This window comes from Xenopus tropicalis, chromosome 4, assembly GCF_000004195.4.
Source record: "Xenopus tropicalis strain Nigerian chromosome 4, UCB_Xtro_10.0, whole genome shotgun sequence".
NCBI lineage: Eukaryota > Metazoa > Chordata > Amphibia > Anura > Pipidae > Xenopus > Xenopus tropicalis.
In genome coordinates, this window is record NC_030680.2 from 103721994 (window position 1) to 103748490 (window position 26497).

General features: G+C 36.6%; 1 protein-coding gene across 2 annotated transcripts in view; it reads left to right on the forward strand.

The window, feature by feature from the left end:
- Positions 1-26497, forward strand: part of abca4 (ATP binding cassette subfamily A member 4) — a 123023-nt gene that overhangs the window by 66734 nt on the left and 29792 nt on the right. For both annotated transcript variants that reach the window (XM_031900048.1, NM_001011033.1), the window contains 22 exon segments: positions 742-946; positions 2450-2533; positions 3700-3765; positions 5096-5302; positions 5909-6086; positions 9231-9362; positions 9511-9650; positions 9765-9902; positions 10219-10412; positions 11316-11400; positions 12068-12273; positions 12383-12431; positions 13433-13516; positions 15900-16096; positions 18492-18616; positions 18973-19071; positions 20696-20888; positions 22067-22161; positions 24552-24584; positions 24984-25089; positions 25183-25257; positions 25754-25923. In XM_031900048.1, coding sequence (XP_031755908.1) covers positions 742-946; positions 2450-2533; positions 3700-3765; positions 5096-5302; positions 5909-6086; positions 9231-9362; positions 9511-9650; positions 9765-9902; positions 10219-10412; positions 11316-11400; positions 12068-12273; positions 12383-12431; positions 13433-13516; positions 15900-16096; positions 18492-18616; positions 18973-19071; positions 20696-20888; positions 22067-22161; positions 24552-24584; positions 24984-25089; positions 25183-25257; positions 25754-25923 — 2861 coding nt within the window.

Genomic DNA, 26497 nt, shown 5'->3' on the forward strand with positions numbered 1-26497 from the left:
TCCTGTATTTACCAGGTGCGGCTTTTTGCTTCCCCTGGTAACTTCAGTAGCGCTGCCACCTGAGTACAGTTTCTTAACTCACCTCATGGCAGCAGCACCCCTTTAATCCAAAGTACTGGTCATGCAGCCTCTACTGTACTTGCTGTACCCATATTTATTCTTCATCAGCTTGTAATTCCTTTATCTCACATAGCTGTAACAGGTTTGTACTTTTTTTGTTTTGATTGTTATAAAATAGACAGAGAATAATGTACCTCTATTGTAAAATAAAAGGATATTATAAGTCACAATAGAGTTCCATTGGAAAGGGATTTTATACAGGAATTTTGTGGTGACTTCTAATAGCCTCATATATTACAACAGGGGGTTCTTTATTTCTTATAATACAACAGGTTTAGTGAGTTGTATCAAACAAATTACATGACCATAACAGCACCATTTATAATGATATATTTTACATGATATTTGTGGCTTATTTATGTATGTACAGTACATACTTGGGACATTATGTATTATCTGCGTTTGTGAGAAATGCATCTTAAATGAAGTTGTGTGGTCTAGACAATCTTTGATGCTAGAGTCTATTTGTTGAATGAAGAGAGAATGAAGGAGATTTCCTCCAGGTAATACTTGATAAAAACAAAACCAACTACACATTTTTTACATTCTCAGAAACAGATTGCAGCTCTGGTGTCTGTAAGATGTTATTATCCTCCTATCTAAACTGTTTTTTTCTTTCAGAGTTTTCTGTCTCCTGTAGCCTTTGGGTTTGGAACAGAGTATTTATCTAGATATGAAGAACAAGGTCTTGGGCTACAGTGGGGCAACATTAGAAAGAGCCCCATGGAAGGAGATGAATACAGCTTCCTGTTTTCAATTTTTATGATGCTTTTAGATGCCTTTATTTATTGGACTCTAGCTTGGTACATTGATCATGTTTTTCCAGGTATGTTAATGGAACAGATAAGGGCTAACTTATAGTATATATTAAGTACCAATAAGTAAAATTAACCAGCATGTATACATATTTAAATATCCTTACATCTGTAAGTTTCCATTAATACTGAGAATAAAAGCCTATTGTGCCACTCCTGTCAGGCCTTCCTGATTGAAACGTTAGCCGAGTCACTGACTGGAATCCTTCACTAATGTCTCGTTTCCTAAGCATGCTGGCTCTGCACAAACTTGGCAGTGTTCTATTTATTTGAAATCAGTATGGCCCTTATAGGGAAAACCAGAGCTCTGTAAGGTGTTATTGCAACCTCTTGCCATTTTCTTTAAATCCATTACTGCTTCTTTGTCATAAGGTACTTGTCATTTTAATTTTTTTGCTCAAGGGTTTAATGTATCTATGAAAATGTTTTCTTTCAGTTTGGATAAACTTGCTCCTTCCATTTCCAATGTGAATCCCCCCTTTCAGGGAGTGATGGTGTAATATATCTATCTGAGTTTCCATCATATGCTGATCTTGGGTATCAAAAGTATCCACTCCTAGTGCAAAAAGAAGTGCTGGGTCAGGGTGGTTTAATACAGGAGCTGAAGTAAAGCAGCTTTTTCTTTAATGGTCAAACTCCTTTGGTGTTGGAGGCTACTGAAACAGAACACAAGTGCTGCAGAACCAATTATCCTCTCTAAAGACACTTTGACAAACCAGTTGAATCCAAAAGGATTTTTGTGGGGATACTGTATCCAAGGAAATATCCAGAATTTTCTTCTAATCAGTGTATTTCATACAGCACAGAGTTTGTAAGTGTGGGAGTGTAGAAAAGTCTTTGAACAAATGAACTCTGTGTTGAAGAGGAAATCATTCATGTACACAGTGAGGAACTCGTCCAGGAAATCTTATTTACATCCTGTTTCGATATCAGAACCTCAGTTTGCTCCAGTAAGCTTAAACTACAGTAAAAGGTGTTTAAAGTGGGCATAAATTATTGCAAATGTTTTGCTGAAAACCTGGTTGGCCAACAATTTTCATCAGTACATTTGTCAGGAAACCATCCAACAATGAATAAAATGAGGCTGCACTTTGATGACAAAAAAAGAATAATCAATTAAATCAAAGTACATCAAAGTTAATGGAATGGCAAGCAGAGCTTTAAGCCTTGAGGTTTTCCTTGATTGAAAATGTTCTTTGTAAAAGTAAAAATTCAAATGACATATATGCATTTGCATTTATATCAGGAATATGGTACGGATAACACTTTTTCAGATAATAGATCCCGTTCCTGTACTTTAGATACATTTAAAGACTTTGATGTAACATAATCAATACTGCATTTGTAGTTGGTTATAGCTTTGATCTTGTCTATGATGCTCATTAAAAATACATTTTCTATATATAATGCTTGCTAGCTTTCTATCAGTTTGTTGAATTTATGTAATGTTTTCAGTTAAAACAATGAAAAACCGCATAATGTTCGAAAAAATAAATCTGCTTTATGTTTTATAGGGGAATATGGAATCCCAAAACCATGGTATTTCCCATTTTTGGCAACCTATTGGTGCAAATTTGAACATGAATTTGGAGGGGATGGTAAGTAGCGACTGATACTAATTTAGTTATACCAGAACAATGCGCTGTCATTGTCTGACCAAGTTAAAAGATTAGATGCAGTACAGTGAGAATATTATTGAGTCACTTTGAACTCTTAAGTGGTTCATAATTATTATTATGGAATTACTAAAAGCTTAGTCATCTCATGGTCTTTGATGCTAATGAGAAATGCTAAATACAGTAGAATTGGATTACTTTAGTGCAAAGCAGTGGGTGAAAAGCTTGTCTCATCATAATCCCAAAATATACATGAGTGCACTATCCCTCTGGCTATAGAGTTAGACAGACCAATATCTGTCTCATCTGCTAAGGAAAAAGGTCATTGCTAAGTCATGTTAATTAGCGTGAAGCTCACTTCCTGACTCCTTCACAAAGATTTTGGCAATTTTAGTTATAAATGCCCATCCAGTTACCACTGGGAAACTTGTTTTTCAAAATACATATAGGGGCTTATTTTTGAATGCAAGTGCACTGTAATAGGCACAAAAACACACACAAAACCTGTGTCTTTCCCAGGATTCTACAGTAAAAGTGTGCACCTTCAAAGAAGCACAGTGCAGGCCAAATAAGTACCCATCTTTCCCCATCAATGTTTCTTCAGACTGTATTGTTTTCAATTTGTTATGTTGCACATGTAGGTGCAATACACAATGGGAGACCTGGAGAAAACAGCTAGTCAAAACAAGCGCTTATTCCAAGGCTCCCTTCTATCCATGTTCCCTGTACTTCACAGATTGCACCTCATACTCCAGATACAATGTATATTAATGCAAGTATTTTTATGAATGGAGTTTTAGCATGTGCAAAAAAAAAAAGAACACATTTTGCACTATTTGCCTACATTCTTAAATGTGCCCTATTGCCTTCAGTATGGGGTCAGACTGGGCCAGCGGGACATCAGGAAAAATCTTGGTGGGGCCTGGCCTTCACGGGTCCCACTGACCCAGACCCGATATGAAGCATTAGTACTCCTCTGCTGAACCCTTCACCTGATTGTGGTGAAGTTATGTACTCGGGGGGGGGGGGGGGAGAACAGGCAGGCGGTGGGGGCCCCTGGGGGGTATAGGAGGGCCCCTACAAATATATATTTGCAGTTGTGTGTAATTCCAGTGCTTCCACTTCTGTCTTCTGTTGTTTCTCTAAAGCTGATTCAATAGAGACTGAGCTGTCGATTCATGAGCACATTGAAGAGAATCACATAGAACCAACAGGTAAGGCTACACCAAACTCGGATAAAAACAGATAATAGCTGGGTGAATGCAGGAATAACATAAACACAGTCTTCACAAATTTTAATAAGCAAATGTCATTACAGATAAAAGTACTCAGACTTAACTTTGCAACTTGGAAACCTTTAGACCAAACTGGTTGCAAATATATTAATATTTTGGCATATTCCCTAAATATGGGAATTATCATTAACCAGTTAGGAAATGAAAAATACATCTTTTCAAACCATTCAGAATGACAGTGTTGCTATGCCACCCTCCACTATAACATAACCTCTGTTTAACTAAAATAGTGCGTACCAACTGTCATCATCCTCACAGAAATTATACATTCCCCCCCTAAATGTGAAAATAATGAAACATATATCCATGGATCCAGACAATTTGAGTCCAAGACCTACCAAAAATGTATGTTATTTGTTCAGGCTCAAACAGGCTTAACTTGGCCATACTGGAAAACGTTTTGCCCCAAATTCCTAGCATGCTAGGAGGACTTATTGGCAGAGACTTAGCGCTAAGAGGCAAATAAAGGGTGAAGCTCCAGTGTGTACTGAATCACAATTATAGGTTGCGGTAAGCACAAACATTTGCTCACCAGGCCCTACACCAGAGAAACTATTTACCACACGTATCGTGACTTTTATGCCGCAATCATTTTCTGGGAAAAGTCATCCAAGTGACAGTTAGCCAGGTTTTTATTTCCTTTTTAATCTCTTGCCTTCTGTTTGCCATTGACACATTGTTTATCCTTATCACTGACAGAAAAATAAAAAATATTTTTTTAAGTCATCTTTTTTTTATGTTCTTGAAATTAAAATTCAGTTAAGCTACATTTAATATATTTTTCCTATGGGCTACAAGACATAAAACTTTGTGTGGCTATACAAGGAGTTTTTAGGTATAACTGTATTCTTTTGGCACTTTGGCACATATCTTTCCAAAGCAGACAAAAAATTTAAGTAGTGTTGTCTACCTGAAAAGAACCAACTGAACAAACATTAATCTACAAGTGGGCAATGTTTGTATCACAGTGACAGTAGCAGGTGTAGACAGTCATGTCACTAGGGCTAAGGGTCTGAAATGTTACCAAGGGATATGTCTGGTTCTGTGGAACAAGCGCTAAATACAAATACAAAGTGTTTTAAATTTCATGCAGATCTGCTGTCAACAGACAAAAGGCATCTGACAAGTTGACATAACCTAAAACGAGGTTAACGTGTGCTTCAATGTTACATTTTTGGCCAAGAATCACTAGCGCATTTTATTTTGAATCAAAACTTTTATTCAAGTCATTCTCTGTTTTTCCCTTAAGATAATCAACCTGAAGCCCTCCCTGATGGTGTGAAAGAAGAAGCAGAAAAATCAGTGAAACAGGACGATATAATAGTTAACAAAGATTCTTCTGCTTGCAAACACAAGGTTAAGAAAGAAAAGGAGCAGGAAGAGAAGCAAAGGAAAGATGAACAGGAAAAAGAGAGGAATGACAAAGATGATATGAAAGATGGTTTTACCTATATAGGTGCTCACTTGCTACAAATTAACCCTTTGGTTTTCATGTAAAGGAAAAAATATACATTTCTTGCCCCCATACATGAGCGTGGGAATGTACTGTAGCTACTGTGTTCAGAGAGCAGTTTTATATATAAATGGTGGCTTCCGTAATTTCTTTTTATGGATTGCAACATAACAGAACTATTAAGATATTATCAATATATGGATATGTTGTGATTTAGTTTATAAAGAATGTTTCTTTTAAGACGAGCAATATGGTGCCTTATATTTGTAATTGCAAATATTAAGAGATTCTCTGAAAATTTGCTGTTCAACAGCTTTTCTCTCTTAAAAAGTCTACACTACAGCAGGAGAAAAAAACAGGCTAAGTGTGAAAAATCAAGAGTGAAGGCTTCTACTGTGCTTTTTAAGGAAAGCCCTAGGCCTAGACCATAATATGTCTGTGCTAAAGTCATCTATAAAAACTGTCCTTCTGGACACTGACACATGAACCAATAGCTATACAACTTTGTCACTTCAGAAACATAAATGCCATAAACTGAATTAAGAACACAAACACAAGATCTATATATGTTCATGAGATACTGATTTTAAACCTTTGTCTCTTTGTAAGGTAATCCATTTTTTGAACCTGAGCCACCGGGTATGGTTCCAGGAGTCTATATTCAGGACTTGGTGAAAGTGTATGAAAATACATACAAGCCTGCTGTGGACAGAATGAACATCACATTTTATGAAGGGCAGATAACTGCTTTCCTTGGTCACAATGGTGCTGGAAAAACAACAACCTTGTAAGTGTGTCTATGTATGTTATAAATATTACTGGAGAACATGTACTTTGTTTTGCCAAATATACACCAGATAGAAATGAAATAAACATGCTCTGTTTAATATATACCAGTACGGATACTGTATTACACTTTAACTTGTGTTTGGGTCATTAGTACTCTTTGTTAGAGGGATTTGAACATGGAAACTGATAGTGGAGGCTAGATGAAAGTTTCCACTACTGACCCAGCAATGTTAATTTAGAAGTTATATGTTATGCTCATTTAACCTGGTTCCTGGTGTTATTTAGCCTTTACCTTAAAGGGCAGCTTATTAACATATTCAGATTTAGAACCCTGTTTAGGGCAGTTTTTCACATTGAGTGGAGAAGCCTACAGCTCTAGGCAGTTTGACCAAAAGAGATCACTTTACCAGAGCAGTCTGATTTCTTAAGGGAATGAGTCTCCGCATTTGTGGCACCTGGTTGGGTCTTTGGGGGACCCAATTAAGTTTTTAAATCATCTTTGCGGCCCTAAAATTTTTATACCCAGCTATGCACACAAGACCCATTTACAAGTGCAAGTGCGGGGTGCAAAGCCCACAAATGTTTTTTACCCACAATGCAGCTTTTTCTTATAATTTCAGTGCTACCAGGGGGAGTTGTGTGCTTTGCACAGATGTTCTGGACTTGCATTCAAACATGCTCCTTCACTTTCACACAGTTTTCAGTATGTTTTAGATCATCCTGCCACTTCTAATAAATGATGTGCAGCTGCACCTATTGACCCTAAGGTCAGGGTTACAGCACCACCCTGGACAACAACTTGCACCTGATTTGTGGCAAAGCACAATTGCATCCAGTTTGACGCATCAAATGCAACTGCAGCGAATGCATCTTGGAGCATGGATGCAGTTACACTGGGGAAAAATATACCGTGTTATGGGTAAAAATCTTGGCATCTGAAATTGCATTTTGCACACTGTGTTTTGTAACATTGGTATTGTGCATTTGGATCTGCCGGCTTAGAGTACTGTATTAAGGTTTTGCCTTCATTCTATAATGCATCCTCTAGCTATTTCTTATTAGACATTAGGGTTGATTCACTAAAGTGCGATAAAACGAGCACTATTTATAGCATGCGTTAAAAATGTTATCGTATCTTATTTTTTGCGTCTTAACGCACGATTCACTAAAAGGATATGCATCACTCTAGGGCCAACACATACTTGAATAAATCCCACTGCAAAGTCCATATTTTATTGCCAAAAGCTCATGAACTGTACTTTTCTATAATTACCGCCTGCCCTAAGTCGGTGTTAATTTTCGCACAGACTAATGCGATATTTAGCGCGTCTAAGTGTTTGTGAATCATGTGTTAGTATTATTTCTGTGCGAGAGTTAACACAATGCGGTAAAATTAATGCATTCGATTGCATGCTATTTAACGCACGCGATATGCGACTTAACCCTTGCAATAATATTTTAGCGAATCGTGCGGTTTTTTTTGCGTCAATTTTAATGCAAAAAAGCATTTAAAATATGTAAAATACTGGAATGGGAGCTATTGTGTGGAATTTTTGGACCTGGAGTCCTGAAGTTTTCCATATAAGAAGGAGGGGTTTTTTTGTCATTTTTATTACCACAATCTAAGGCCAGTGGCACACTTTTTTCTCTGCCTGTGCAGAAAGGTAGAAATGTATTAACAAACATATAACATATAATTATTATATTAACTAAGTTAATATTTGTGAAACAAATTTATGTGCAATAAATTGAACACACAGATATTGCAACTTTAGTCTATACTAGACTACAAGGTAAATTCTCCAAGTAAAGAAAAAGGTAGTTGACATCTGTACTACAGAGATTGTGAGATGATATAAGTTAGTATAGCATGCTAAGGTCATTTATGAATATTCTGCCCATATCTGTTTAATTTCTACTGGTCAGTGATAATAGGTGAGAGATTTAGGTAGAGAGAGGAAGTGTGTGAAGTCAAATAAGATTTCTGGTAACTGGTTTAACTGTGCATGACTGCAGTTACTGCACCAGTCAGCATGCAGCTGCTTTATTCATATCTGTTAGTTGATGGCCTGTACAAGAAAGGATGGGAGTGACCTACAGAACCCACCCCTATAAAAAGAGTTTCAATTTCTCAAAATTATTATATTTACTTTTATTGTTCACATGTATTTGCCAATATATTCCGCAGAGTTGTACAATAAATGAGTGAATGCACTGAACATTTGGATCACTTATAAAACTACAACTGATAATCAATACAAAAGCTAAAGATGGCCCTTCTCAAATGAGCTTACAATCTAAAAGACTTATTTATTGTTAGCACTTGGAATTCAAGGAAAGGAGTTATGAATAACTTGGGTTCCCAGAAGAGTCAATGAGAACATTCCCCTTTCCTTTACCTCCTGTACATTAAAACTATTAAAACTATTGTACAAAACCACATTAAGGAATGTTAAAAATTCTCACAGGTATTATATATCCTAAGATACCAAGTTGCCATTTTTAATAAGTGGTCATTTTAGAGGCATTGTGGGTTTCTGTTTTAAAGTGCCTATATACTATCTCATAAGTTCCCTGATATTGTTTGTTTGTTTGTTTGTTTGTTTTTTTAAAAACACAATTTCAGATACCCCCTATGTGTGCCATAGTTAAAAAAAATGTTAATATGAGTTTGATATACTTCCGGCAGTATCATCTTCGGGAGATAAAAAGGTTGCTAAAATAATCTGATGAACAAGCAAAAGTACCTGCATGTGGAAATCAACTTATTTGCATAATAAAATTCAATATGTAAGTTATGATGACCTAAAATGTGTTACATTTTGGGAAATATGTGTAATTAATGGAGGTTATCAAAATAATGTCATGTAAGGGTGCCCACACTAAAGCATTGCTTGAAGCATGACAATGTGGAAAGAGAATGCTGCTATTTTAGCAAGAATTTTTTTTATTGATCTCTGTTATTAATATATGGATTCTGACTTTGCTATGTGAGGTGGCTACATGACTAAGTTACATTTTTGCAAACAGTAAGGTTGGCCTTGCTATGGGGTCAACATGCCTTGAATGGGGGTCTCCCAAGATAGGCAAAAGCACTATGTCCCCATATGGATAATACTACTGCCACCTGTCTTTATTTTAGATCAATCATAACTGGCTTGTTCCCACCAACATCAGGAACAGTATGGGTACGTGGTAGAGATATTCAGACACACATGGATTCAATCCGACAAAGTCTTGGAATGTGCCCACAGCACAACATCCTTTTTCGCCAGTAAGTGTTTAATGTTATCAGTTGTCATTTTCCTCCACTATATTTGTCAGCCTGTTCTCTTTATTCCCATTCATTTATTCACATAAGTCTCATTGTACTTATAAGCTATATGCATTTGTTAATTTCCTGTCTATCTCTCCACCTAAAGCTTGACAGTGGAAGAGCACATTCTCTTTTATGCTCAACTGAAAGGCAAATCTAGAAAGCAGGCTGAAAGGCAAGCAGAGGTTATGTTGGAAGACATGGGTATCCCCCATAAAAGAAATGATGAGGCACAAAACCTATCTGGTATGCTGCTTCTTTTTCTCTAATCTTTGTGCTTTTCCTTGTGTATGTGTGTACTTATAAATCATTTGCTTTTTTGTGTTGATTATGGCTTTGTTTTTGTAAAATAATGTTTAGGTGGAATGCAAAGAAAATTGTCTGTAGCTTTGGCATTTGTTGGTGAATCAAAAGTTGTGGTCTTGGATGAACCCACTTCAGGTGTAGACCCATACTCCAGAAGGTCAATATGGGATTTGCTGCTCAAATATCGCTCAGGTAACAGTTGTCACTTTGTCAAATTGACATTTAGCCATCCATCCTGTTTAAAACATAGATGTATAGACATAGAGCAAATGTAGTGCAAATGTTTTCTATTGCTATTTTGATCTGGAATTTTAATTTTGTTCTTAGTAGCCTGACTATACAGAACCATGTATGGCAATTATAATTTTCCTTTAATTTAGCCAAGTTTCCCGAACCTTTATTAAAACTGAAAAACACAACATAAGAAATAGAGAGCAAAATACTGCATTTCAAAATGAACTTATGCTTTAAAATTAATAACAAATTAAATGGAAATATATGTTTTCAGGAAGAACAATTATCCTTTCAACGCATCACATGGATGAGGCAGATCTACTTGGAGACAGAATAGCTATCGTATCCCAAGGAAAACTCTTTTGCAGTGGCTCCCCGTTATTCCTAAAGAACTGTTTTGGCACAGGCTTCTACCTTACTCTGGTTCGTAGGATGAGAAATATCAAAGACACTGGAAAGAAAGATTCTGTAAGTAATATCACTTCTCATTCTATATCTGTGTGTGTTTGTGCACATTTCTTTTTTTTTTAACTTGCTATATAATTATGGTTTGGATAACCCAGGCCAAGATTTGGGCTCATGCCAAAACTTCCAACCTAAGCAGTGAAATAATTTAAGACAGACCATCTTTTTGCTGAATACTCTGAATAAAATTGTAGTTACACTTTTAATGAAGGCTTGTGGAGGCAAAGCTATTCAAAACAAAATCATATGTATAGCATGCCTGTGTAAGTCTGATTCTGTCCCTGTGAACTATGGGTAAGGGATAGGTTGAACCCAGCAGAAATGATAGTTTTTGTTTGTGAGGTATCACAGATCTATTTTACCTGCCTTCTACTAAATGAGCTGCACATCTGGCCATGGGGCAGACAATTGTATTTATTTATAGGTCCTGTGTCAGAGTACAATATAGTTGTCAAATACAAATGTGAGAATATTTTGTACAGAGGTGTTGTAAAATGATATCACTACCAAGGTTACGACCTTTGATTAATACCTCCTGGTTTAGTAACGAGAAAGTTAAATTTACCTGCAGAAAGAATGTTTCCTCAGGGGTATACAAATTGAAAGAATATAGGGCAATCCAGTTGGTGATGTGGAATATTAAACAGACAGGTTACTAAGTAATAAAAAATAGTTCTTACTCAAAAGCTTGTTTTTAAGAATGAATTCTTATTTCAAATAAAAACCTTAGCAAGCACTACAGAGCTTATAATATAAGCTAAATATATTTTCTCTACTATTTCAGTAGTATAAAGGGCTAGAGTGGAGCAGGAGTTGGCCTTTTCAATTGCCCTTTGGATATCCTTGACCACAACAAAGTTGTTTAAGTCTTGAGTAATTAAAACCTAGTCTTTTTGCCTTCCTCAGGCTTCCTGCCAGTCCGACTGTTCCTGTCCATGTTCAAGCTGTACACCAAAAGTGAAGGAAAATCTTCTAGAACAAGAGTTAGACGGTGAGTTAGATCTAAAAGTTGGCTTGTGTGATTGATGCTGTGTTTTGTGGGAGAGGTTTTAAGGCAAGAAAGTCTCTCAGTGGAACCAGAATCATATTATTTAAAATCAGAACTTTAAAGGGCTACCAAAATTTGTTAAAGAGCCTCACAAGAAACCCCTAATATACATATATATACATATATATCACTGTAATCTGTTCCTTTAAAAAGTATTAATAAATACCATTTTTTTATGCTTAAATCCAGCTGCAAACCTTTTCTACATAACCCACAATGCATTGCACTAAGATGTTACTTTCCCTATTGACATCGCGTGTGCAGGCAATTTGGAGGGATTTGGAGGATGCAGGCTGAAGGCAGGCTGAGAACAGTAGATTACTGTTATGTTTTTTTTTGAGTCTCAAAGCAGTCAGCCAGGTCAGCAGGAGAGGAGGGGACTAGGCTTAGGTAACTGTTCCAAGCCTTATTAATACATTAGAAATCATTAAAAGGCTGCATATTTTTTGATTAATGTATAATGCAAAGTTGCTTGAAATTATGTTTAGTTTTCAAAAAACTTAAGTGTGTTTGGGTGGAGTTCCCCTTTAATGTTGCATGTTATCTTACAGAAAGAGAAATATGGAGATAAGTGCTCTAAATGGAAGTGTTTTTAATCCTATGTACACAGGAGATGTAAGCGGGCTAACAGAATTAATTCATCACCATGTTCCCGAAGCAAAATTATTAGAAAGCATTGGCCAGGAGCTGATATATCTTCTTCCAAGCAAAGATTTCAAGTTCCGTGCCTATGCCAGCCTCTTCAGAGAACTGGAGGAAACTCTTGGGGACTTGGGACTAAGCAGCTTTGGCATTTCTGATACACCACTAGAGGAGGTAGTGTACCATATCCCTGTAAACTTTGGGAACAACATAGGCCCATGCATGTACAGGAATAGCCAGCTACATCTTGCCAGCATTATAATGTCAGGTGTTTTTCTTTTAGATTTTCCTGAAAGTTACAGCAGATTCGGTGACTGGAACAGAGACTCCAGGTACTACTGAAAATATTCAGATAAAAATATAAGAAGTAAATTCTGGTTGTTTCTACGCCCAATATAAATGACACATTTGATTTTAATGTAAATTTATCTTACAGTGTAGCTTTGTGTGTAGCAACAGTATCGGACTGGGGTGTCCTGGTCCCTTGGGGGCTACCCCCTCAGGGGCCCCTGCCACAGTCATGAGCTGATACTGCAACGTGACACCCACACACCCACCTAGATGTACCTTATACTTCGCTGTGGTTGGGTGGAGGTCACTAATGATTTGCTATGACGTTGCTACACTAAAATGATTTCTGAACAATATGATTCAGCATGTTTATTATTATGGGCCAGATTTAATTGCACAAGAAAATGTTATTTTATGGTTTATGGCGTAAAGAAAATTATGGGCAAGATTCAATTTAAGAAGAGAAACCTTTTCTCCTAATTCATGTCCAGTTTATTCCCATTGGTTTTCTATAGAGTTTCCATGTGATAAGAAGTGAGATACATATTTCACATTGAATTGCATAAATTAGGAGAAGTCTTTTTCATTAAACTTGAATCTGGTCTATAATTTCTACTCATTTTCCTATGCCACCTTGCATTTAGAGGTAGTTGGGCATGTGATTTAAACAGATGTTTTTTGCAAAAACCAAACCCCAAACTTAATCATGGAAAATCTAAACTTCTAAACTACCTTTAACCAAGTAAGCCATTTGTGTAAATATGTCCTCACAGTGTCCACAGGCTTAAAGTATAATTGTGTAAAAATAGTTTTTCATTAGAATGAGGATATTTCAGGCCCTAAGTTGCCTAAAGGAGAACTGGTCTGATGAACTGGTTTTATGCACAAGGTGAAAGATTATTGGTTTATATGCCGAAAGAGTCTGCAGCTGCCCCGGTATCTATGAAGTGCCACCATTTCTCAAAATGGTATGAAGACTTTTACTTGTAATTATGTTTATAAATTAATTTGCTTTGTATTTTGTGGCCATTCTTAAAAAAAGAGGAATGGATGTTACAACAAAGGAAATCGCGAACAAGTCTAGGAGTGGATAACCAGACAACTGTAATCAATATTGATAATAAAGGTAACTCACATCAGGCTGGATAAAGATGGGTAACAAAAAAGAAAAGTCATTGAAATTGGCAAACTTTTATTAAAAATCAAAATAGTACTTATAATTAATTTGAACTCCACATATTCTTGTTTACTGATCACCACAGTTCCCTTGAACGGTCCACCACTCCTAAGTTTAGAGATGGTGTTAACTCTTCTATTTTCTTACATTCACACAATTTATTAACCCCAACATGCAGTTATTTTAAACTTCACAATGCAACTTTTGTGCAACAAGAAGAAAAAACTGGTTCCATCAAAACAAGTCTTATTTTACCCATCTTTTTTTCTGCCAGAACTAATAAGTTAAGCTACACACACAGCTCATTGTGCTTATTTGATATAGAAGCATGATATAAATACTTTATGTACATGCCGCCTGCAATGCCTTAATGTACTCAAACCCCCCCCATATGTAATAAAGGGCACTAAGTTTGCCCAGGTGCAAGAAACCCATGGCAACCAATAAGATGTTTACTGGTGACCAGTAAATGCTACCTGCTGATTGCTTGCTACTGGTTACAGCACCTGGGCACCCTTAGTATCTTTTATTACATAACTATAATAGTGTTTTATTACTGACACTAATAAAACACCTGTAATCACTGCTAGTTGCCTTTAGTGGTAAAGCGCCACCACTAAACATTAAAATGGGTCTTAGAAAGGCTTTAGTAAAAAAAAAATCTATATGCTTGAAAAATAGCCATCCTGCAAGTAAATCTTATGTAGAACCTTATTTTACTTCCTCAGCTGCAATGCATCCCTATCATATGGTGCAGGACATTTTATTTTTGTAGTAGGCTTGTTACTGTTTTGGTACCTCTACCTACCCCCATCCCCTGAGACAGTCCTATCTTCCTTCTCCACAATTACCTTGAATTATTTTGGTGCAAGCATGGTCATTTGGCATTGTGCTCTTAGGAGGATTTCAGAATTACTGAAAATTGCAAAACTAATTCTATGTTATATTCCTTTTTTTTATTCTCTGCCCTGGTGGTTCTGATGTCTGAAACAGTGTAGCAGAGCCCAAGTGATTAACAGACTCATGACGATGCATGCATGGCTGACATTGTTTCAAGAGACAGATCAAGTATAGGACTGCAATTGCATTTACAAATAGCTTTAAACCGCTTCAACTTCTCTTTGGAGGGCTCAGTTACTTTCCCTTATCTCCAAACCAGGCTTATCTGCCTACTTGGCTTCAATGTACAGTACAATGTTATTTTGTATCTGACTTAAAATGTAAGAATTATTGAAGGGAAGTATTTTAAATAATTGTGGTAGAGATATGGTTCCCTCTTCCTGCTAACAATGAGTCTCCCATGACGGGATAAGGTAGGATTCCCCCGATTAAAGTATCACATCCTTCCTGTGTTACAGTAGCGCATACTACTAAGGTTTTTCTATTGGGTGCATTGGATTTATTAACATGCCGTGTCTCAGTTTTCTTAAATGGTAATTGTGTGTTGCTAGAAAGCAGTACTGAGCAGCAGCAAGTCAGGTAGGCATTTGTTATTCTGGTAATTCTTAATAATAGCTTTATCTTACCTAGGGGTGTGTTTACTAAGATTGTAGATAAATATCTCTGGTGCAACATCACCAGTGATATTTATCTCCATTCTTAGTAAACACATCCCATAGTCCTTTAAATTTAAGGTGGCCAAACATGTTGCAATTCGCTTGTTTGGTGAGGTCGCCAAACCAGTGGATCTTCTATATATGTCCAACCCAGACCGGTGCACTTTTCTGCTAACAGGAGCACCGGTCCACAGTATCAAGTAAGTGTTTATAATTACTGGGGTTTGGGTGCCTAACATTTGGTACCCCATGATTTCACTTTTCCTTCTCCTTTAAGCAGTGATACTAGACATACTTTTTTTTATAATTGTTTATATTATATATAACAGTATATACCAGTGGTGAGTTGATTGATGTTTGACCACTGGTATGTCATTCAGTAGCATCTCCATTTCTACTGTCATTTGAGTTAAATCTGAAAATAAATTAATATTTCCTTAGGTAGCCTAACTGAAACACAGATTTATGTAGAGACTAGTTTATTTAATAAACAAATCTGCAATTACAGCTAATTGTTCCTTTTATTTGCCAAACCACAATGAATATTTATTATTGTTTGACAAAACAAATGTGGCTATGTCCTTTATTAGCTGTGAGTGTGCCAGACTGGATCCTGAGCACCTTGCTACACAAGTATACTCTTTGCACTAACTGTGCATATTTTTTGTTATCTGAGGCTACATTGTAACATGGAGCCCACCAAAACCCAAAAGTAAATTCATAGCAATTTTTATTTTACTGGACCTGCATGCATTAATCTCTCTCCACAACTCAAGGCCAAGAATCATCCATCAGAAAGGATTCTCACCACTGCAAAGCAGAAAAAAATCCACCTAATATCAATGACAGAGAGGCAGATGGAAGAGGGTCCCGGCAAATAAAGGGCACAGAGCTACTACAACAACAGTTCAATGCACTGATAATTAAACGATTTAAGCATGCCACTAGAAGCCATAAGGATTTCTTTGCGCAGGTAATATATTTGGTTATCAGATTATCTGTTCACTTAAGGTTTTTTTAATGGTTAGTTTAATCTACTACTGTATATTAGAGGTATTGCATTACTCTTTCTGATCCTAAGATTACTATTCTGTGTGCCATGGCTCCCACGTTTGTCTCCCATAGGGACCCCTCATTGGGGGAAGTAACATTGGAGAACACAAAAGGCCTTCATAACATGTACTCTACAGATCTAGTTGTTTTGCCTTCACATATTCACTTCTTAACTTAAATCTGTGTCACCGTGTTGTTTTTGATAGGCCTCTATAAACCGCCTTTTAAAAGTGTGCACGTTTTTTCTTCAACAGAAAACAGTAATTAATGGGAGCTGTCTATATAAAAAAAAATCCACTGTATTAGAGGTTTAATGCATCTATTCCACAAAACGTTGTTTAGATATTTAACTTTTTAGTTGAAATTTTCCCAACCTAACATTTTTTTCATGGCTAGAACCAACATACTGACACTGACTGACATGCTGACAGATTTTACCCAGCAATTTGAGAAGCAAAACTGGCAAACAACATGGTTAAGTTGTTTGCATTGGAAAAAACTTTAAGCAAGAAACACATTAATAAGTCATTTATAGCTCAAAAACGATACAAAGAAAATAAAAAAAATTGTTTATTAAAAATTATCCACTGCAGTATGAGTACATGTTAATTTCAATGACAGGTCTCCTAAAATTATCTACAGTGCCTAATTGGTACAACTTAAGGCTACTTACTTCTAACTTCAGCTTAGATTAAGTTCCAGCATAAGGTAAAAAATCGTCTTTATTATGGGGCAGATTTATTAAAGTATGATCGGTTCAAATTCAACTTTTTCGTACTGAGCGTATTTTCTGACTTTTTTGTACCTTTACGCAATTTTTTCAATCAAGCTTTGGTATCATGACTTTCCTTGGGCCAGGTTGGAGCTGCAAAGTGCCATTGAGCCCTATGGGAGACTTTCCTTGGGCCAGGTTGGAGCTGCAGAGTGCCATTGAGCCCTATGGGAGACTTTCCTTGGGCCAGGTTGGAGCTGCAGAGTGCCATTGAGCCCTATGGGAGACTTTCCTTGGGCCGGGTTGGAGCTGCAGAGTGCCATTGAGCCCTATGGGAGACTTTCCTTGGGCCGGGTTGGAGCTGCAGAGTGCCATTGAGCCCTATGGGAGACTTTCCTTGGGCCGGGTTGGAGCTGCAGAGTGCCATTGAGCCCTATGGGAGACTTTCCTTGGGCCGGGTTGGAGCTGCAGAGTGCCATTGAACCCTATGGGAGACTTTCCTTGGGCCAGGTTGGAGCTGCAGAGTGCCATTGAGCCCTATGGGAGACTTTCCTTGGGCCAGGTTGGAGCTGCAGAGTGCCATTGAGCCCTATGGGAGACTTTCCTTGGGCCGGGTTGGAGCTGCAGAGTGCCATTGAGCCCTATGGGAGACTTTCCTTGGACCGGGTTGGAGCTGCAGAGTGCCATTGAGCCCTATGGGAGACTTTCCTTGGGCCAGGTTGGAGCTGCAGAGTGCCATTGAGCCCTATGGGAGGCTTCCAAAATCATGCAAAAGGTTTTCCCGCCATTTAAGATCATTTGGATACAAAAATTTCATGACTTTCGGATCGCCAATACGATATTATTGTGACTAATACGATTTTTTTGTAAGCATTTTCCTGATATTTGCGATCATCAAAAATTATCGTATCCAATCCGAATTTCAAACTCGTACTTTAATTAATCTGCCCCTATGTGTTTTTTTCTTTGCTTTTAGGTAGTAAAACCCAGAAAACAATCACTAGTAAATAGCACAAAAAATTGTTGTGTGAGAAAAAAACAAGAAAAAAAGTTTACTCTACTTTTTACTCTACTTTGTGCTCTATTTACATTTACAGAATTATTATTATTATTATTGTAATTATTAATAGATATCAATGTATTATTTCATTTATCTAACAGAGAAAGTCTTCATCACTTGTTATGATTTTATGATTATGGAGTGTTTGCTAGAGCAATAGAACACATAATGATTCTTGGCACTTTGTCACCCATATAAAAATGTACCTTTTTGTGGTTTCACTCACATCAGGCATTTGTCATTCAGAATTAAGTGTGTGATCCCAAAATTCTAGGCAAATGCATCCAAATTAGTGGGAAGTAGTTCCGAACATTTTGTCCCCCATGAATCTATTAATTGTCTGGGTAACAAAGCAGGAGTCACTACTTGTTCCCCTACAGTGGACTTGCTTGTGATATTTATTATTTTCTGCTCTTGTCAACCATTATGTTTTTAATATAAAAAAAAAAGAAAAAGTGTTTTTGTTATGTATAAATGGCTTCTACCCATAATATACTTAATAACATTTCTGTATGCTTATATACTCCTTTCAAATCTCTGCAGATTGTTCTTCCTGCCAGTTTTGTGTTGCTGGCTCTTGTATTTACTCTCATTGTTCCTCCATTTGGAGAGTATCCCAGTCTAACTCTTCACCCCTGGATCTATGGGCAACAGTTTGTTTTCTTCAGGTCAGCAGAACAAGTAGATTAGAAATTTGCTTTCTGCACAAACTGTAGTAAACATTAATGGGTGTAGTCACAATCAATTTCCCATTCTGTGTATTGCTATTATTTTTAGGCCTAGTATGTCTCAGTGTAGCAGAGGGGCAAATATGCTCCAAGATTTTTATTTCATTGTTCTTTTGCCAACTGTGACTGCATTCTGATGAAGTATTGGCTCTGTTTGGGGACAAATAACATTGTCTGCCTTTGTTTTTTCCTCTTTCAGTAGGTTTTCCTTCGTTTTGCCTTTTTTAGTTGTTTCTAGTCAATATATACTTTTGTAGGTTGTTAATTCTTGTATGATGGTTTTGTATTTTTCTTAGCAATGAGCAGCCTGGGAATGAGCAGATGGCTACCTTTTCCAATGCATTCTTAAACAGTCCAGGGCTTGGAACACGCTGTATGAAAGACCAACCACTATCGTAAGTTTCTTATTTCGGATTTACATGTACATAACAACCTTTAGCAAATTAAAACTGGGGAGAGCTAATATGCACTTGGTACACTTAAGGTATCAAGATAAATGCCAAAAAGGGTACATGAACAAATGAAAGGTAAAAATAAATTCATTATAAGCATGCATTCTGCACACATGTGGTTTTCTGCATGTTAACATCTCATCATTGCTTAGGATAATTTTGCCAATACTTGATTACAGCAGGAGACCTCATTTGATCTGAAAGAAGAGTGATTTTGGGGGCACATGTGACAGGGGCTAGTATTGACTACTAATACTAGTAATTTCTTATAAGAAACAGCTGCTAAGATGATGTTACCATGTTGGTTTGAGCCATGTTGACATCATCATTACCATCTAGAGCTCAGAAGATTCATTCTTTTAAAGCATAGTGCTTGCTTTCCCTTTACCAGGGAAATCCTACACTTTATCTCATACCTATAAAGTCACTTTGCAGCACAGAATGTCCAAATAACTAAGCAACAGAAATTAAGAAACGGTTAGACTGTGCAAGGAGATGTATTTTTAAGTCATTCTGAACAAGGAACTTTTGGGCTTTTCTGTGTGGCCTACTTGAGCGCCTCACTTCCTTCTCACAGTTCTTTATCAGTTAGTACTGGTATCCCACTTTTGGAGCAGGCCTCCCCAAGACCAGCAAAAACAGAAGACTCTTATTTAGCGGCCACTCTACAAATACAAGTGTTTACAGTAAAATAAAAACCTTGACATTGACATTATAAAACATTATTTTAGTATAAAATGATAATTCAGTATAAAGCTGCATTTGTTACATCAATGCAATGCAAAGGATATCAGGTATGCAGGCTTTATCCAGTAGCTGTAGCAACAATTGCCCAAACCATTTCCATATGTGACAATTTTGAGAATCATCTCTGCAGAACCAATTTATGACAATGACTGAAAAATGACTGAATTCAATTGGAAAACTGAGAAATCTTAAGTCTGAGCTAAGCACTGAATAGAAGAATGGCTTAAGGAAGGCCATATTGGACCTATAGAACTTCTTGGTTCACTGCATTCCAGTTAACCACCTCTTTGGACCCCTTTTAGACCTTTTTCTAGTGAAGCTTATGACCTATAGGGACCATGGTGACTCCTTGTCTGCTGCTAGACTACAAGGTCCACTTTTCTAAACAATAAACTGCCCCTTTTTGGACTATGTAATATGCATAAAAGGTTGAAAATGCAATATTAAATATTAAAGTATACAGGAAACCACTCTTTTCTGGCCATTATTTAATGTTTGATTGACAGAGCTTATACCCCTGGGATAAGAATTTGACTACCAACAGATAAGCAACCCCACTAATGTTGATTGAAGTTGTTGAATCATTTAGGTGGAAAAACTTTATGGCTGCACATATAATCATAACACATCTTTTTACACAGTTTATCATGACATTTATCATGATGATAGTGATGATGTTACATTTTACATATTTTTATAAATATGATGCATTGTGTTGGTACCAATTTGGCATCAGATGCAGTTATCCATGATACCGTTTATATTAAGTAATGCCTTTTAAAATGTATTACAAATTCTAAATCATTTTATTTTGTTGTAGCAAAAAGTATCAATGCACTAATACCTCAAATGAATGGACCATGCCTGCTGTGTCTCCAAGTGTAACCAACATGTTGTTATCTCAAGAATGGACGCGTGATAATCCATCCCCATCATGTACTTGTAGTTCAAGGAGTAAGCTGATGATGCTCCCAGAATGCCCTGAAGGTGCTGGGGGACGCCCTCCTCCACAGGTAAAGACTGATCTACTAACTAGCTTTCTCATTTTGCAAGAGAGCATTTTCCAGTGTATTAGCTATATTTTTATAAGATACCACTTGATTTATAAAATACATGGTCATCAGTGAAGTAGGTGTAGAGTGCAAAAAAATAAGTTTAGTTGTCAACTGTTTTGCACACTGCCTTCATTTTCCTTGTGTTGCTAAAGGGCCAATGAATACAGTGCTGCCTGTGTTTAGGAGCACTGAATTCATGAGGGTGGGTGGGGGGTGCACATAGGCAATCCCACTGCTGTCCCCAGCCTATTGCCTAAATTGTGCATCATTCACAGGGTGCAATGAAGCCCTGTACCTCCTGCCGTAAATTAAAATATAATGTACTGTTATCCCACACTGGTAGAAGGTGCGTGTTTGCTTTAGAAACCCTACTATAGTTTATACAAATAAGCTGCTGTGTAGCAATGGGGGCAGCCATTCAAGCAGGAAAACAGGAGAAAAGGCACAGACCACAGATAACAGATTAGCTCTATAGAATACAATGGGAATCTAAACAGCTTGTCTGTTATCTGCTTTGTAACTGGTGCCTTTCTCCTTTGTTTTCAGTATGAATGGCAGCCACCATGGCTATAAACTATTTTTAAACTGTTTATATAAACTATAGTAGTCTTTCTGAAACAAACTCTGAAGCTTTTGCCATTGCAGAGCAATAGCACATATTATAATAATTACACTGATACACTTTTTTTTGGTGTTACTGTTCCTTTAAGACTCAAAACTACCTCTGATATACTGTATTTCATATATCAGGGGCAGTATTTTATTCCAAAACACTTTTTTAGATAAACACTAAAATGTTTTATATACAGTAGTATGACTTTGAAAGCTAGGCAGTACACATATTAGAAAAAAATATTTGAGTCAAATATTTGCTATACATTTCTGCTCGCAAAAAAACTGAACATTCACGCATTGGATATCTTCTTGTGGTGCAATACTGTGGGTTTTTCCACACACTAATTGCTTGCTCTATCCTTCTCTTATAAACATTTCATTCCATTACCTCTCTAGTTCCAACACTGCAGTACTCAAAGGTTATCATGCTGGAGTTTGATTCAAGAGAATGTTCCCAAGAGAAGAAGGTTATCTTGTAATTCTAAGTAATGATTATGAAATGGAATTTCTTGTTTCCTCAGCGGATCCAGCCCAGCTCTGAGATAATTCAGGACCTCACTGAACGAAATATTTCAGATTTTCTGCTCAAAACATACCCTGATCTGATAAGAAGCAGGTGCGCTGAATATAACATGCTGTCATCAAAGGTTTTCATCATGTTACAATAAGCGTAAAGACAAGAAGTAAAGATGGATAAATCATAAGTCCTTAGAAGTATAATCTAAAGGCTTATCTATAAAGTTAAAGGGAAGTAGTACATAGTTCACAATTTTTATGCAACTTTTGTCTGGTATCTGCCAACATTTTAGTTTAGATTGGATCTTTTTTTGTGTATGCAGAATGTTAAATGTTGACATAAGGCAACATATCTCAAATAATTCACACAGCTCTAATGCCTGAGTACCATGAGAGTTATAATTATATGTTTTCTCACCTTGGAAGTTTCAAAATACCTATATTTTTTCCTTCCCTGGACACTGCCCCATAGGGGTCTTTTTGGACAGACAGTCCCCTAGGTATATTAAACATTATTGCACTTTGTAAGAACTGCTATTTTTTTGTATGGCCAACCTGCCCCCTCCTGCTGCTGATCCCAGTATCCCATTGATAGAAAGAAGTAAACAGGAAACTTCCGCCCTCTCCATACAGACAACTGCATTTGTTTTTCTTTAAAGCCTGTAATTATCTGCATATATAGCAGTAAATACATTTCTTAAAAGAATCTCTGGCTTTTTGCTTATATTGCTAAAACTGCTATGATCCAGCCAACAACATCACTAGTGTGACATTCCTCTCTTACATGTGTAAGTGTCGAAAAAATTATCTAAATTCAATATCAAAGATTTATATACAAAATTATATATTTTAGTTTGCCAAACGTGTGTTCCACTGGATCCCTTAAATAGTTTACATGTAGCACAACTTAAATAACTAGTAGGCACCTATGGCATGTGGATAACAACAGGGCTGCTTTGTGCTCGTTAGTGCTTCACAGATTGCAGCAATACCTCAGCAAGTGCCAGGTAAATGAACATTAAGGGGTATGATTTTGCACAGCTTAGTCCTCTTTCACTTGTGCCTGGAGCATTAGTAAATGACCCCCCAGCAAATTTTGTAAAAAACTAACTAGAGCCCAGCCATTTTTCTGCACATAATGAATATTCTGCCCTGTACATTTCCTGAAAGGCAATCCTATATGAAAGAGCATTCACAATCACATGTTCATAATGCTAAACCATTATGTAAAAGGTTCGTCCGTATGTCGCATAAAAAAACAGCCATGCATGACAAAAAAGATCAGCTCAAAAAACGTGAAAGCGAGCATTTTCAGGCCAATCTCTGCTTCTGCTCCATGTAGCTGATTAGTCAAGATCTGCTTCTCTCTGCCTGATTAAAAAACCTCAGGAAGAGTGGAGCCCATGCTCCGTTTGACCATGCCTAAGAGATCTAAAATACATAGCAGTATTTTTATCATGCTGTTTAAAAAGTGGAGTAAAACATTACCGGTGATGTTTCTCATAGCAGCCAATTAGATGCTTTGCTTTGGTTTTCTAACTGTTGAAATCTAATTGCTAATGCACTTTTTACACAGCATGATAAATATACCCCATAGGGGTCATTTATGAATATTGGTGCTAAATTGCACAAGCAGTTTCCCGTCACAATCAATTTTCTTACTTGTCTACTGCACCTACCAATACGATTTTTGCGTAAAAACGCGAGTTTTTCGTAGCCATTACGAAAGTTGCATAAAATCGACCGATTTTTCCGTAGCGTTAAAACTTACGCGAAAAGTTGCGCCTTTTTCGTAGCGTTAAAACTTAAAAGGTGCAAAGTTTCGCGTAAGTTTTAACGCTACGAAAAAAGCGCAACTTTTTGCGCAAGTTTTAACTCTACGAAAAATCGCCAGATTTTACGCAACTTTCGTAATGGCTACGAAAAACTCGCGTTTTTTACGAAAAAATCGTATTGGTAACGAAAAATTCGTAAAGACGCCAAAAAAATCGCAAAAAATACGAAAAAATCGCAAAATACCGATCATTACGAAAAAAACGCAATTGGACTCATTTCGACCTGTTCGTGGGTTAGTAAATGTGCCCCCTAGACTTTAAATCCAAAGTGGAATTTTGGAAATAGGAGGCTAAATTGTTAGCATGAAAACCCCACGTTGTAATGATAAATATATTTATATACTACAGTTACCATCCATATTTTAGCCAATACACATTTGTAGGGGACAATACATTGGTGAACTAAAATTCAGCACACAAATAAAATTATGTCTGCAATATCATTATTTTTGCAATGAATGGTTTTGCTGTTCCCTCAGACATATGCTTGCACCATCAAAAATAACAGAAAATAAATGCATAAAGGCATAACATCTAGTAGACTGTATAGAGATGTATGTATAGAGATGTGCCAAAACTTGGTGTAGAAAAGCAGAAAGGGACTCCAATAACTTATTTTTTACTAACAAAGCATTTGTTTATCTTTCTGCTCTAGTATGAAAAGCAAATACTGGGTTAATGAACAGAGGTAAGTGCTTTATAATCTAGAAATATTACTTTAGCTAAAAGAATAATCTAAGGGATGTTTAAAGTTTACCTGAATGATTATAAGCAATACAGAACATTACATAAAAAGCTCACATATGACTGTATGCAAATCTATTTGTAATGATCTGCTGGGAGTCCTAAATATGTTTGTCAAGGCACAGTATAACTTTAAAAAATCTCTAAGGTTGCCTTAATATAGTCTTTGTTGTGGGAACAGTTATGATTCCTCAATATTGTTTCTGTTTATAAAGTACAGACAAAATAGGCTGTCATAATTGATGGTCAGTGCATCCTCCTTCTGTTGAAGACAGTGTGTAACATTATAATATAACTAAGTTTAACAGTACAGGCTCTCTGATGTAGTTTTCTTTGCCTATAGGTATGGAGGAATTTCTGTTGGTGGGAAACTTCCTGTTCTGCATGTGAAAGGGGGAGATATTGTTTCCTTTTTCAGTCAAGTTGGTCAAATGACCAATGTGACAGCTGTGAGTATAGACATATTGCTTTCTGTAAAATCATTAAAGCTTATCATTGCTATTAAATATTCATACATTTACATTCTATAATATTTTGAGTAGGGCACGACAACAAAGGCCATCTCACAGGAACTGCAGACCTTTCTCCAGAATCTGGAAACCGAAGACAATATCAAGGTAGCCCTATAAAATGTTCAAGTGTTAAGTTATTCAATTATTCAATATAACATTACTGCATCTTACTTATAATGTTTGGGGTAGGGACTTTTCCCCTAAACACATACCAAGAAATTTAATGATACTGTGACAGTGGCATATTGGCATTCTAAGATATGATATTATAACCAATTGTTTTGTAACTCTTATCTATTTTTTCTGTTTAGGGTAATGATTTTACCCGATAAAAATGTGTTTGTGTCACAGGCTTGTGTCACAGAAGCAGCTACTGGCAAAACAGTTTGCTGCTTTCTTCAAATACAATTGAATAGTCAACAATAATAATATGTTAGTTATCTAGTTATTATGATAATTAGGAGATACGCATACCACTACAACCAGTTTTAGAGAAATATTTGTTTCTGCAAGTGTAGGTTTCACCTGCCTAGTAGCATTATTAAACCGTCCACACAAAGAGCCAACTGTGCATTATAATTGTGTCATTCTGCTTTTTTAGGTATGGTTTAACAATAAGGGTTGGCACTCTATGGTTATCTTCATAAACGTTGCTAACAATGCTATACTACGAGCCAATCTGGGTGCAGACAAGGATCCTGAAGAGTTTGGTATAACTACAATGAACCATCCTCTGAATCTCACAAAGGATCAGCTTTCTGAAGTCACAGTGTAAGCAGATGATTCAGTCCTGGTAGCTGTTTTAGAATTGATGTATAGTTTAATGCCTACACCTACCTCCGGACAAATTGTAGGCTCCTTCAGAACCTTAAATGGTGATGGTTATTTTAAAATCACAATTACATTTCATAGAATAATACAGCTTGACTGGTGCAAAACATGTTATGTAGTTTGATAAATACGTCCCATAGTGTGTGTATTCCAATTCTAATTTCAAATCTGAATCCAACTCAAATTCCTAATCCAACTCTTTTTATCAATTCCAATACCAATTAAGGGCCAGATTTGATTACATGAATGAAAATAAAATAAAATAAATCTAATTCTAGCTCCAACTTCAAGTCTAATTCTAAATCCAAAGTCAAATTCCAAGTTCAATACTAATGAAAAAAAGAGCCTTGATGAGGAAAATGTCTTGAAGTCGGAGAAACGTTTTTCCTTTCAAATTGAATATATCCCAAAATTGCAAATAGAATTTTAATCCACTTCTCTTTTTAAATACAGTTCCAATTGTGGTTCTATTTCCAAATCCTATTCCTGGATCAGATCAAATTTCAAATGTAAT